We start from the raw sequence: 12358 nt of genomic DNA on the forward strand, positions 1-12358 counted from the left end.
CAGGGTCTGTCCCAGAAGTTAGGTTGCTTCTGTCTGTCCCGAAGCTGTGTAGCTTCTGCGGTCCACACTCTTGCCAGCACAGACTGGAGCCTAAGTGATCCGGAGCAAAGATGGTTCTCCTGCCAGCTCAAGCCTTGAGACTCCTCCTAGCTGGAAACCCCTCCTTGGGCAGGAAAGGTGCCAGATTACTGGAGCCAGAAATGGAGTCTGTCCCAGCAGCTGTGTCACTTCTGCAGGCCGCCCTCTCCCCGGCAGTGCCATGTTGTCTTTTTCTTAAATCGTCATTATATATATTCACAAGGGCTTGGGTTCAGGTCTTTAGTTCCATGAATTGGGGGGAAACTCTAATAGCTAATAATGGCTTTACATGTTTTTCACTTTGAACAGCAGCTCTCTAGTAGCCCAGGCTGGCCTGAGACTCACTACAGAAGCCAGGTTGTCTTCAAATTTATGGTCTTACTTGGTTTCTCGAGTGCTGGGCTGACAGGTCTTGGCAACTATGCCAGGCATCATGCTGCATCTTGACCATGACTTTGAATGCTGTTTCAACGCTGCTAACAACTGCTGACTACTCGTGTGTCAGGTGGGATCCTCAGCATTTTATTTCTGTGCTTTATCTTCAGAACATTTCTATGTGCAAAATATTATCTCATCATAGAAAAGAAAAAAGCTTATGTAATTTTCCTATAGTTATTCAGCTATCAAGTGTATCTAGCTATTGAGCTGGCACAGTCACAAATCTACTCTTCTAATTGTTACAAACATAATTGAAAAATAAATGAATTATAATTTTAACTAATGAAACTTCCTTTTGAAGCTATCTTCCTTTTGTATCACTCACAGAGATCCAAAAGTCCCATTTTTACCAAAAGACATAGCTACACTTTTCTGATCTGAGAGGAGTGCTAAGATCATATGCTCACACAGTTAATAAGCTCCAAGCTTCCTGGATACTCTCAGGCATCATGAGAATCTGTCTCCTTTGGTCCTGTATCCACCTGTTTTCCTGACAGTCCAGGCCTCAATGTAAAGTGTGATGTCAATGTTGTGGGCAAAAAGGAAAGAAGAGAGTTTTCACTTATCTATAAGAAGAGAAGAAGACACTGAGATCCACTGCTAGTGTCCCACAGGTTTAACTGTGCAATGACTCCATATGAACAACTGTCCTGCAGGATATAGTCTTTCAAAATTTAGCACAGTTTCAAGGCTGCAGGATGTCTGTCTTCTCTAAATGTATTTTCATATTCAATACAAGAATCTAGCGTCCAGTTCATGGAGTTTTATCCCCAACGCTGTTTTTGTTTTGCTTTGCTTTTTATTTTAGCTAAAGAATATTTAGCTTAACATGCATGCAAGTAAAATGTTGAATCAATACTCAATAAACAGCAACGCTGTCTGAAAGTGTCTTAGGTAGTGTTTCCATTGCTGGGAACAGACATCATGCCCAAGGCAAGTCTTGTAAAGGACATCAATTAATTGGGGCCAGCTAACAGGTTCAGAGGTTCAGTCCATTATCATTAAGGCAGGAACATGGCAGCATCCAGGGAGCCATGAGGGGGGAGCTGAGAGTACTACATCTTGTTCTGAAGGCAAACATGTCTTCCAGGCAGCTAGGAGGAAGCTCTCAAAGCCTAACCCCACAGTGACACACTTCCTCCAACAAGGCCACACCTCTGAATAGTGACACTCCCTGGGCCAATCATATTGAAAAATTTTTTGTGTGTGATTTAAAAAGTCATTTCACATCCATTTTATAGTCTGATAAATGTGGGGATTTTAATATCTTAGCCTTTCAGTGTGGAAAAAAAATGCCTAAAACAGAACAAAACAAAAAACAAAAAGCAGCACAATTGTGAGTGTATTAAACTAGAGACAGAAATTCTCCCAACCAGATTAAGTAACTGCACAATGCCATGTAGCTACATTGAGAGATTGTCAACAAAATGTTTTCAAGTCATTTTAATTTGCTTTTCCAGATGTACTTGTTATTTATTTTAACTATGGGAGAGCTGCAAATCTGTGTAGTGCTTGTAGAAGCCAGAAGGAATCCCATCCCTGGAGTTCTCTGTGGGGGTTCCACGCCCCTGGTGTGGGTCTGTGCTCAGAGCAGACTTCCTATGGAGAGCAGCAACAGCAAGCTCCCCAAAGATCTCATTTACAGATCAGCTCCTCACATTTAAAGAAATGTCTTAAAATTATATAATATTTAATTTAGAAATTCTCCATAATTAAACCAAAATTATGTAATGTCTGACAATATGGAGGAATTGTTTCTAAGGAAACAGAAACAAATCAGAGTATACATGTGCAAATAAGAGAGTGTTTTCTTATTTCATCTAATTTAATGCTCCAATTTCAGGCTAAAGTATAGATTTTGAGCCTCAGTTGAAAGAAGAGAGAATTGATGCTTAGTGTGGTCAAGTGCCTGCCTAAAGTCACAGGGGTGTCTGGGTGGCTTCCCCAGTTGAAGCCTTCTTGTCTGTTTACATAGCAACTGTATGAGAAGAGGGCACTTGAAGATACACCTGAGGAAAACGGATCACTCATTGTTGGTACTGAGGACTGCTCATTCTTGAAAATACTACTAAATTCAAATAAAATTTAAATTTCAGGAGACATCAAGATGTGGGAGAGGAGTGAGCTTGGTGAGCTTGGTGAGCTTGGTGAGCTTGGTGGCTGAGGGTCTGTGAATGACAGAACTGACAGAAACTCAGGCCATTTCTGAGAAGAGCAGCCTGTGAGGACAAACAAATTGACTGAGTCCTATTCGAACACTGAAAGGAATTCTTGAGACTGGGAAATGGTGGGGCTGGGGTGTGAGGTGGAGGATGTGAGGAGTCACAATGCCAATGGCCTGGGCTTCTTCCTTTCTCAACTCTAGCAAGTACTGGAAACAGTTGCAACCTCATCCACACAGGTTCAAATGGAACCATCGGAGATCCTGAGATTCTTGCCACACATCCCATTTGTGAAATCCTTTATTCACAATTGCATTCTAAAGGACACAGTAAGTGATAATTAAGATAAAAATGAAAAGTTGTTCACACTAAGCTACAGTCAGGGTTACTGTTGCTGGGATGAAACACCACCATCAAATCAAGCTGGGGAGGAAAGGGTTGATTCAGCTTACACTTCCACACTGCACTGCATCATTGAAGGAAGCAGGACACGAACTCAAACAGGGCAGAAGCTGCTACAGAGGCCGTGGGAGGCTGCTCAGTGGCTTGCCCCTCCTGTCTTGTTTGGCCTGCTTTCTTAGAGAACCTAGTACCAGCAAGCCAGGGCTGGTTCACCCACAATGGCCTGGGGTTTTCCTCATAAATCACTAATTAAGAAAATGTTCTACAGGCCTGCCTGCAGCCTGATCTTATGGAGGAATTTTCTTGATTAAGATCCCCTTTTCTTTGATGACTTGAGTTTGTGTCTAGTTGACATTAAACTAGCCGTCACAATAACTTAAGTGGGTTTGTATAAATGTGTGTATAGGAGGAGCTGGAAGGAACCGAGCCTTGAATGAGCAAATAGAGCAGCTGTCAGGGAAGTGAAGGGGCTGAATTTCATTGTGCTTCATGTATTTCCAAGTATAACACTAACGGATTCTGTTCTCCCATTCTTGTAAATAAGGCATGGTCTCCTGTTAAACAGGAAGACACCGAGCTGGAGAAATTTACTCCCCACATCTATCCATTCCAAAAGCAAACAGCAGAGTCAGAAAACAACCCCATGTCCGTCTTGCTCTGAGATGCACACTTTCTGCACAACTGTCTTATGTGTACATTATAAGGAGAAAGCATGTCTCTAATAGTAAACACATGTTTCTTACATGCATAGAGGCTAGCATAAAGATGCTGGCTAGTATAGACGGGTAATGTAGGTGGGGATGTGGCTCTCCTTTCTATGTGAACACAGCCGATACAGTACATTTCTGTATATTTCCTATTGATATTCAAGTCCCAGTAAATGGGCATTTTTAAAAAATATATTTATAACACTGTTTTTCTTAATTTCAAGGTGAATAGGTGACAACTTTAAAAAATAAAAAATAAAAAATAAATGCCCTTCAAAGTAATTAGGAACTTTCAGAAGTGATTGGAATAAAACAATTATTGTCATTGATCAGCTCTGAACAGATAATTTTAAACAAAGTCATTGTGTGCTCAGCAGATTACAGCTTGTTAACCGGCAAGTTCTAAATGACCTCTTAAGCTCGTCAGATCAGTGATGCATTCTCCTCATTAAGTAACACCACATTGTAAGTGGTCTTATAAATAATGTTTATTTTAAGCACTGAAACAAATGGCAAAACTTTGATATATCAAAAGCCATCTGCTCACAGAACAGAGTTTCCTCCACTGCGTTTATCTTTATTCCCAAAAATCCATAGTAATCTGAATGTCAATGGAGGAGAAACAAAAGGTTTTTTTTTTTTTTTTTTTTTTTTTTCTAAAACAAAAGTGTGGGAAACCCAGACAGCAAACCTCCTGACCGACCGTGTCCTGCCCAGTGTCGAGGCCCTGGGTACATCCTGAGAACATGGCAGCACTCCTTCACCCTCAGCTCTTACCTTTGCTCTCTCTATGAATGGATTGATGTGCTTTGCACGTGTAGTTGTAGTAACAGGAAGAGGGAGGAGACACTAACTGGTATGGTAGTGGAAGCATCATGAGGTATGCACTTACCACTTACCGTTGTGGACATGGTCCCTTCCGATTTTCATACCAACACTGAAGGTTGGGAAACCTTCATTTCTGTGACTGAGACCAAGGCTCTTCATTTTGTAGCCTCAGACCCATAACACCATCCCCAGCCTATGAGACCTTCAGTATCCTCTTTCTAAAAAGAGTTTTGCCAATGTGTCTCCTTGAAGTCACCAAAGTCGTTACTGTAAATCACCCTCACTGCATGCCACAGTAAATATGAGTGGAATCCTAAGTAGTCTAAAGAACTAAGATGCAGCTTTAGGTATACATATTTGGCTACTTTTTAGTAGAGTCACTATATAAATTTTTCTTACAGTCTTTATGTTTTAGACCTGAAAGAAACAAAGGCAATGATAATTTGATATTGTGATTTACATTAATTCATAGCTGTAAAAGGTGAGACTCTAAAGTTATAGCAAATCTGTTTTAAGTCATTTTTAGTGTTTGTCTTGCTGTTATGGTTATTTTCCATAAAGCCTGCACTTCAATCTGAACTGAAGTGATTGAGGTGTTAAAATCAAGACAAATCACTCAAAGTAAGAGTCTACTGGCCTCCCCTCACCCACCCACCCCGAGCACCAGTTGCTTTACTACGCAATAACACCTGATTGAGAAATCGCTACAAGTGTTCCAGGACAAAAGGGACTCTCCAGGAACCAATCAATTACATTCCTAGTCCAGTCCAGGCCTGCCACAGTGTCTACTCTGGGATTTAAACATTTTAAAGACCCCCAGCAAAAGCAAAAGTAATTTCTTTTAACAAGGGTGCTCACTCCTTAGTGATGCAGAGACAGAACATTTAAGTCAAAGGACTTCCATCCACAGGGAAGAAGGCGCTGGCAGTCACCCTGAGAGAGCTGTGTAACCACTAAGTCAAGCACTGGAAACTGAAGAATGACGAGACTGTCATGTCCCCAGGGGACTTCCACCATAGCTATGGTGGGGGCTAGCATGTAAATCAGCAAGGATAATAAAGTGTTATCAGTTTTAATGGAAAAATATATCTATGGTGGAGTAGAGAAATAAAAAGTCAGAGAGTGATAGACTCTACAGGGAGAAGAGGATCTTAAGTCCTGCAGAGAAAAGGTGGCCCCTTAAAAACACAGCACCTTGGAAAAGTAAAACCACGTTCATATGCTTTGTTCTTCATTAGCAAAGTATGGACGCTTACTTAGTACTGGCTGCACATAAGTTCTTATAACTGCTCTGCTCCACGAGCCTCTGCCTATCAAGTGATGTTAGTCATATTAGCAAAGTTTTTAACATACCACCTAAGAGAAACTCCACTTATAAAATTCAGTGCTAGTCACTGTTCACTGTTATCTGCTCATCTTAAAAACCAGTCTTTGTTAGAGGATCATTTACAGCCTCTACACACGTCAGCCTTGTCTTACCCAGTGACAAAGTTACCTCTTCAAAAGCCTGTGAAGGGAGCCTTTAAACTTCCTGTGGAGTGCGTGCATGTGCACTTGTTAAAGCTGATGTCGGCCAGCGTGTGCAGGTAGGCATTCACATGGTAGTCAGAAACTGAAGTGGGACCAGCCTGCCTCCACCCTGCCAGCACTGGGAAAAAACCACCGCCACCATCAGCTTTTTACAGGAGTTCTGGGGATCAGAATTCAGTTCCTCTGGCTTGCATGTCAAACATTTACCATTTAAGCCACATCATCATACCTAAAGTCACCTGTCTATCAGAAAATTAGCACATAAAACAAACACAGACACAATAGAAAAAAAGTTTCTATGCAGGAAACAAACGTTATTATTGTTAAATCCTATGAATAATTTTTAATTGCATTAGATGAGGTAGAACTCTCAGATTTCAGGGTCGTGTTCATGCATTTATCATGATATGTCCATACCATGACATATGAACACTCATGAATTACGTCATTAATATTTGTGGTCTTCCTTTAGCTATGGCGCAGAGGTCCCCGACACTGTGAAGCATAGGCATTTATAACCGTGTGGTTTCCATTTTCCTCTCTCCTCAGTGCTGCCAGGGGCTTGGCACAGCTAACTTTCTAACTAGTGTTCCTTCCCCTCCTCCATTAGCATAGCGACCAGATTTGCATTACCCTGCTTTGCTCAGCTTATTAAAAGGGAATTCAGGGCACAATTGACTTTTCATCTGTTTAACAAGTGAAGAAATATTTACCCTGACAGCCATTTCATTGTAGAGATTCATCTTCATAGTATAATATGCTGCCTGTGAATCAAGAAAAAAAGAAAAGATGGCATAGATTTCAGTTACGTAAAGACAGTGCAGCCTATTTTTACATATAAAGGATAAGAATCTTTATACATAATACATAATAAGAGTTCTGGGCTTAGAAAATGAAATCAAACTTTGTATTGAAGAGATAGGCTTCCTAATACATAATGCAAGCTTAACCAGAAAAATCTATGGTAGTCAAACTCAGAGCTAATGGAGATATATGATCATAAAATGCTCTCCGCTGAGTTTGATAATCAATGGTGCTCTTCTGAGAATAGAATAACAAAGCAGAAATATTCACAAGTGCTGGTGACACGTCGTATTGTATGATTTATTCACTTGGGTTCTTTTAGCCAAAACTCACAGGAACATAAAAGGAATTCATATTTCAAGACGTCGGGTTTAATGAAAAATTCAAAGAAATGCTGTCTTCAGTCGAAACCATTCAAGGATACGGATGCAGTGATGAGGCAAAATTGTGCCTTGCAACCATCTATGTGAGATGCTATGTGCTTCCAACCATCTGTGTGAGATGCTGTGCTTAGCTGCCTCCTGAGTCAGCCTTGGGAATTTTGTTTCATTTAGTATTCATTTTACCTCCATAAAATCACAAATATAATGATATCACGTTCCAGCAAGTCCCTTGGTAGACGGAAGGTTTCCTAAACTCTTGATTTCCAAGAAAGATACTCTATCTATTAATGCCCCAATCTATGTTTAATAAAGATGCACTTAACAATGTGTCTTGTTCTGATGATAGTACTGTGTTGAGTTTAATTTACCTATCTGCTCTGTCTTTTAATTAAAAACAAAAAGTCACAGAGCTCACCACCACATAATCATCAGTAAAACAATTCACATATACATTTTTTTCAAAGTGATATTCTTAACACAAAACACCACTCGCCTCAAAAAAGAGAGAGAGCTCATTCTGGGGCCAGATATGAATGACGTAGCTCAGAAACACAGACTCAGGCTACCTCGAATGTGTTTCTACATGGTAACATGGTAATGCTGAAGTTTTCATAGAGAGCAAGGAAAGTCATAATGCAGGGCACATTTCCAACACACTGGTGGGGCCATCATGGAGGAGGGTCACAGGAAAGCAGGGAAATACTAGCTACAGGCCTCAGATCTTCTGATGAGTCCTTAAACTTTGGTTCATAGAAACTAGAAGCTTTTTAATCTACTCTGAAAGGTTTTACGTGTTAGTAAGAAAGATGTTACAGACACAGAGGTGGGCAAAGAATGATTAAGGAATCTGAAGATGTTAAGACAAATTGTAACCATGATCTGGACCTGTAATGTTCTAACTCTCCACAGTCACGGACTTTCTGATCAGCTGGTCGCCTTGCAGAATAGCCAGCGTAAGGTGTGTGGCCCTTCCCAAGAGCTTTCCTTTATAAAATACAATCACATGTACTTTTATACTTCTAAAGCCATGTAGGTAACAGAACTCCACCCTAGCTTATGAGTGCTATGGTTTTCTGGGAAGAAAAAGGACAAAAACCTCAACCCTCTATCATGGGCAACTCTTCCTCATGATGGACAAGAATCTGTACACAGGGCTTTCCCTCTGATTAGCCTGTGGGAGCCACCTAGTCTGATCCAGAGCAAGCTGTAGTGACCACAGGGATGTGGGATTCATCAACAGTCTGGGAAATTAAAAAACAGCGGGTTGCAATATGTAATCTACATCACTGTCTTTAGTTGTTCTGTCTTCCTTAAAGCAAATGTGGCATAATTCCTGTTATTGAGGTGTATTAAAGTACTTACTTTCACATTGTATTTATTCACGTTATGCTGAAGCTGGCATTGCCTGAAAGATGGGTCACAGCGGTTAGGAACCTATCCTACTGTTCCAGAAGACCCGGGCTTGGTAGTCCCCAGCCCCCACAACTGGTGTAATTCCACCCCTCAACTGTCCTGTGCAGGCACTCATGTGCACACACCCATGTACACACATGTACACATAATTAAAGATAAAATATCTTTAAATGTGAATGTATTTGAATAGCAGTTAAATGATTTAAATTGTACATTTTAGTACACGTAACACTCAAAAAATTATTTGAACTGTGCACATCTCTATGTGATCTCAGAGATGTAGGTACCCATTTCATATTTTCCTGTCATTCAATTTAGTCTTTCTCTAGTCTGAACGCTTTTTTTTTACATTAATGTTTCCATGCAGTTGGGTAAACAGAGGATATGGTAGCAACTCTTATAACATAAGCAAAACTTAAAAAAAAAAACGAAACTATTGCCTTTGATCAGCAAACAGAATTTTTACTTTCTTTACTACTTACCAGTCCCCTTTCTTATAGAGACCCCAAGTACATTTGAAATAGGAAGGTGACATATGTCATAATACTAAGCATAGGGAAAGCACATTGTTTCACTATAATGCAAATAAGGTGCCCACTCACTAATGCCAAAAAGGAATGGAGGAAAAACCGGAAAAAGAAGGTGGAGAAGGTTGATGGGCACCGTGTGTGCAAGGCAGAGTAACATCCCTGAGGTGAAAAGAGGAAGAATTCCTCAGGTCAGAGGCTATAATGTGGTCAACACCAACCTCCTGTGGTCCTTGCCATATCACTTAGGCCAACTTTTTAGAATATTCTTCAGATCTGCCATGGGATGCATATTCCTATTGAAAATGTACTTATTTATCTGATAAATATTTTTCTGATATGACTGATACTCATGTGGAATTTCTAATTTGGCAAAATTTGACCACAGTGTCCATGTTTGTGATTTACAAGAGTCACCCTTTCTGATTTGCTGGCCACTGGTTCTGTTCAATAAAGGATCACACTGTGGGCATTTTAATACTGAGAATACAAGATGATTCTAATAAACCTTTGTGTCCCAAGCTCCACAGTGGCTATGCTCCTGTATTTTGCTTGGAAGACTTGAGCCTCTCACTTCATCCATCCTTTCTGGTTACCCCTGGAGCACACTCAGGCTGTTTTTTCTTTTAACTGTAAGTGTTCATACTCGTTTCTTATTTTTACTCCACTCAGATATCTTCATCACACTGATCTGTACAAAGTAATACTTTTATTAAGTCCTTTAAAATAAAAAAGACCTTCACAAATTCCTAGTTGTGTAACACGAAACGCTTTAACTGTAATGCATACACTTGAATGGTTTAACTCTAGGAGTGAGTGTGATGAAACCCTAAGCAGAAGCATGTAGCACACAACTTTCACTTCTCCAGTAGAATAATGATTACAGGCAAGAACATGTCTATATTGTTTTCTTTGTCTCTCTGCCTCTTTGCCTGTCTGTATCTCTTTCTTACACCTTCTTTCTCTTTCTATGAAGTAATTTATAATGGGGAGTCAGATAAATAAGAAGAACTCTCATATTGGGCAAAACCTAACAATCAAATTCACCATAACTATCAAGATTTCTTTCCCATCATCAAATGATTCCTTCCCTAATTCTTCAATCTGATTCCTCTATTGTTATCACCTGTTCATTTTTCCTGCCTGAGATTGCTCACCAGTCCTTTTTTAGGCTGCATAGATTATCTTTCCTGGTTCTCTTATAAGCATGTATAAGAGAATCTGCCCTTCTTCGTATCCCAAGTACTGTCAACTGGAACTTAAAGGAAGTAGTTCCCTTGGAACTTAAAGGAAATAGTTCCCTAGCTCCAGTGAGTACTGACGTGGTTTTCAAACCGAGAACACAGGTGTTTCTGCAAGAAGACAAAATGGAACTTCAAAAAAATTAAGGTATGTGTTAATATATACATGTATAGTGCTTGTCTCTGTAGACAACCTATAAAGTAATATGTTTCCTACCTGGGTGCTATTATATGTCATTTCCTTGACCTGCAGAAACTGCGTTAACAGTCCATATGCACGGTTGTTATCTAGAGGTATCTCAGGAGAAGATGGCTGGCACATGAGGAATGAGATGAGGTTGTCCTTTGGTTTCTAAATGCATGCACATGTGTGTTCCCATACACATAAGAACATGCATAAAAATGCACATGCACAAACCAATATGTTACATATCGATAAAAGAAAATGTTTGAGAGAGAAAAATTAATAATGGGGACTTCTTTCTCTGCGTTTAGAAGCCCAAGTGATCATTGTATGGAAGTCCTTTATACTCATTTGCAACTTTTCTATACAACCAAAACTGCTTCAAAATTACTATTTAGATGACCTTAAATATCAATAAAGGTACGGTGAATTTTTAAAAAGAAATCTGGGTGTCAAAACTGGAATAAAAAGAAGAAAGCAAGCTTGGGTCTAAAAATTATCACTAAAAGGCACAAAAGAAATGTGTTTGACAGGAATGCTAACAGAGTGTGGATATTTTTGTCTACCATGAAGGACAAAATGGGTTCAAGTATAAAATAAAGTTCTCCATTAAAAAATCATAATTAAAATCAGATACAAGCAAAATTCTGCCTCTGTACTCATTTACATAAACAATAAGGGCTATTTAAATGTATTCTATACAAACGGTAAGTACCAAAATGCCTGCCACTCAATTTGAAAAAGAAAGAAAGAAAGAAGAAAGAAAGAAAGAAAGAAAGAAAGAAAGAAAGAAAGAAAGAAAGAAAGAAAGAAAGAAAGAAAATCATCCCTGGCAGGTGAAACACTCAAGGCATTATGGACTTGAAAATATTCTTTCTAAAGTTTCCTGTCTAAAATATTAAACACAGAGACAGGCATTTGATTTCTTCATTCAGAGGCTTGTGTAGTGTATTTATCAAAATCAAGTGATGAAAGAAGTTAGCCACTGTAATTGGGCTGATGGTCAGTCAGGTGCAGTTTAGCTCTGTGCCTTAGTAAAGGGAGCCGCAATAAAGTACAAAAAACCAGTTTTCACCATCTATCCATTCACAAAAACGTTCATAAGAGGTCATGTGCTAACGTATCTTAGTGGGAGGACACAACTGTAAGGAGGCATTGTGTGTTTCCTTGCCGAAGTTCAGTGTGGGATGTTAGCAATGATCAGAGCTGTCACACAATGATAACAGCCTACACCTGTTAGGTATGCAAGCCATGACGCCAAGCACACATGTGCAAGACTGTGCCTTGCATATACAGCATGCCAAATAGATATTGTAAAAGTCAAATCTTAAAGAACATCTTGAATATATACGTTTTCAAAATGCCTGGCAGATGCATTTACTTGTTAAATACCAACCAGCATAAAGACAACATGCAATAATTTGCTGTGTATCAAAACTAATTGCAAATACATACTGATATATTTATAAATATGCAAATGCTCAATAAAGTCCATCTTGGAACTATTAGTTTTTAAAATTTTTGAAAATTACATTTCTCTCTCTCTCCCTCCCTCCTTCCCTACCTCTCTCTCTTTCTTTCTTTCTTTCTTTCTTTCTTTCTTTCTTTCTTTCTTTCTTTCTTTCTTTCTTTCTTTCTTTCTTTCTTTCTTTCCTCCTTCC

General features: G+C 39.4%; 1 protein-coding gene across 1 annotated transcript in view; it reads right to left on the minus strand.

The window, feature by feature from the left end:
- The window catches only part of Spata17 (spermatogenesis associated 17), a 156065-nt gene that overhangs the window by 119116 nt on the left and 24591 nt on the right, over nt 1-12358 (minus strand). Inside the window, exon 4 of the mRNA XM_021199319.2 lies at nt 6859-6909. Within this exon, the coding sequence (XP_021054978.1) occupies nt 6859-6909 (51 nt within the window). The remainder of the gene's footprint in view (nt 1-6858; nt 6910-12358) is intronic.

The sequence above is a fragment of the Mus pahari genome, chromosome 5, assembly GCF_900095145.1.
Source record: "Mus pahari chromosome 5, PAHARI_EIJ_v1.1, whole genome shotgun sequence".
Classification (NCBI taxonomy): domain Eukaryota; kingdom Metazoa; phylum Chordata; class Mammalia; order Rodentia; family Muridae; genus Mus; species Mus pahari.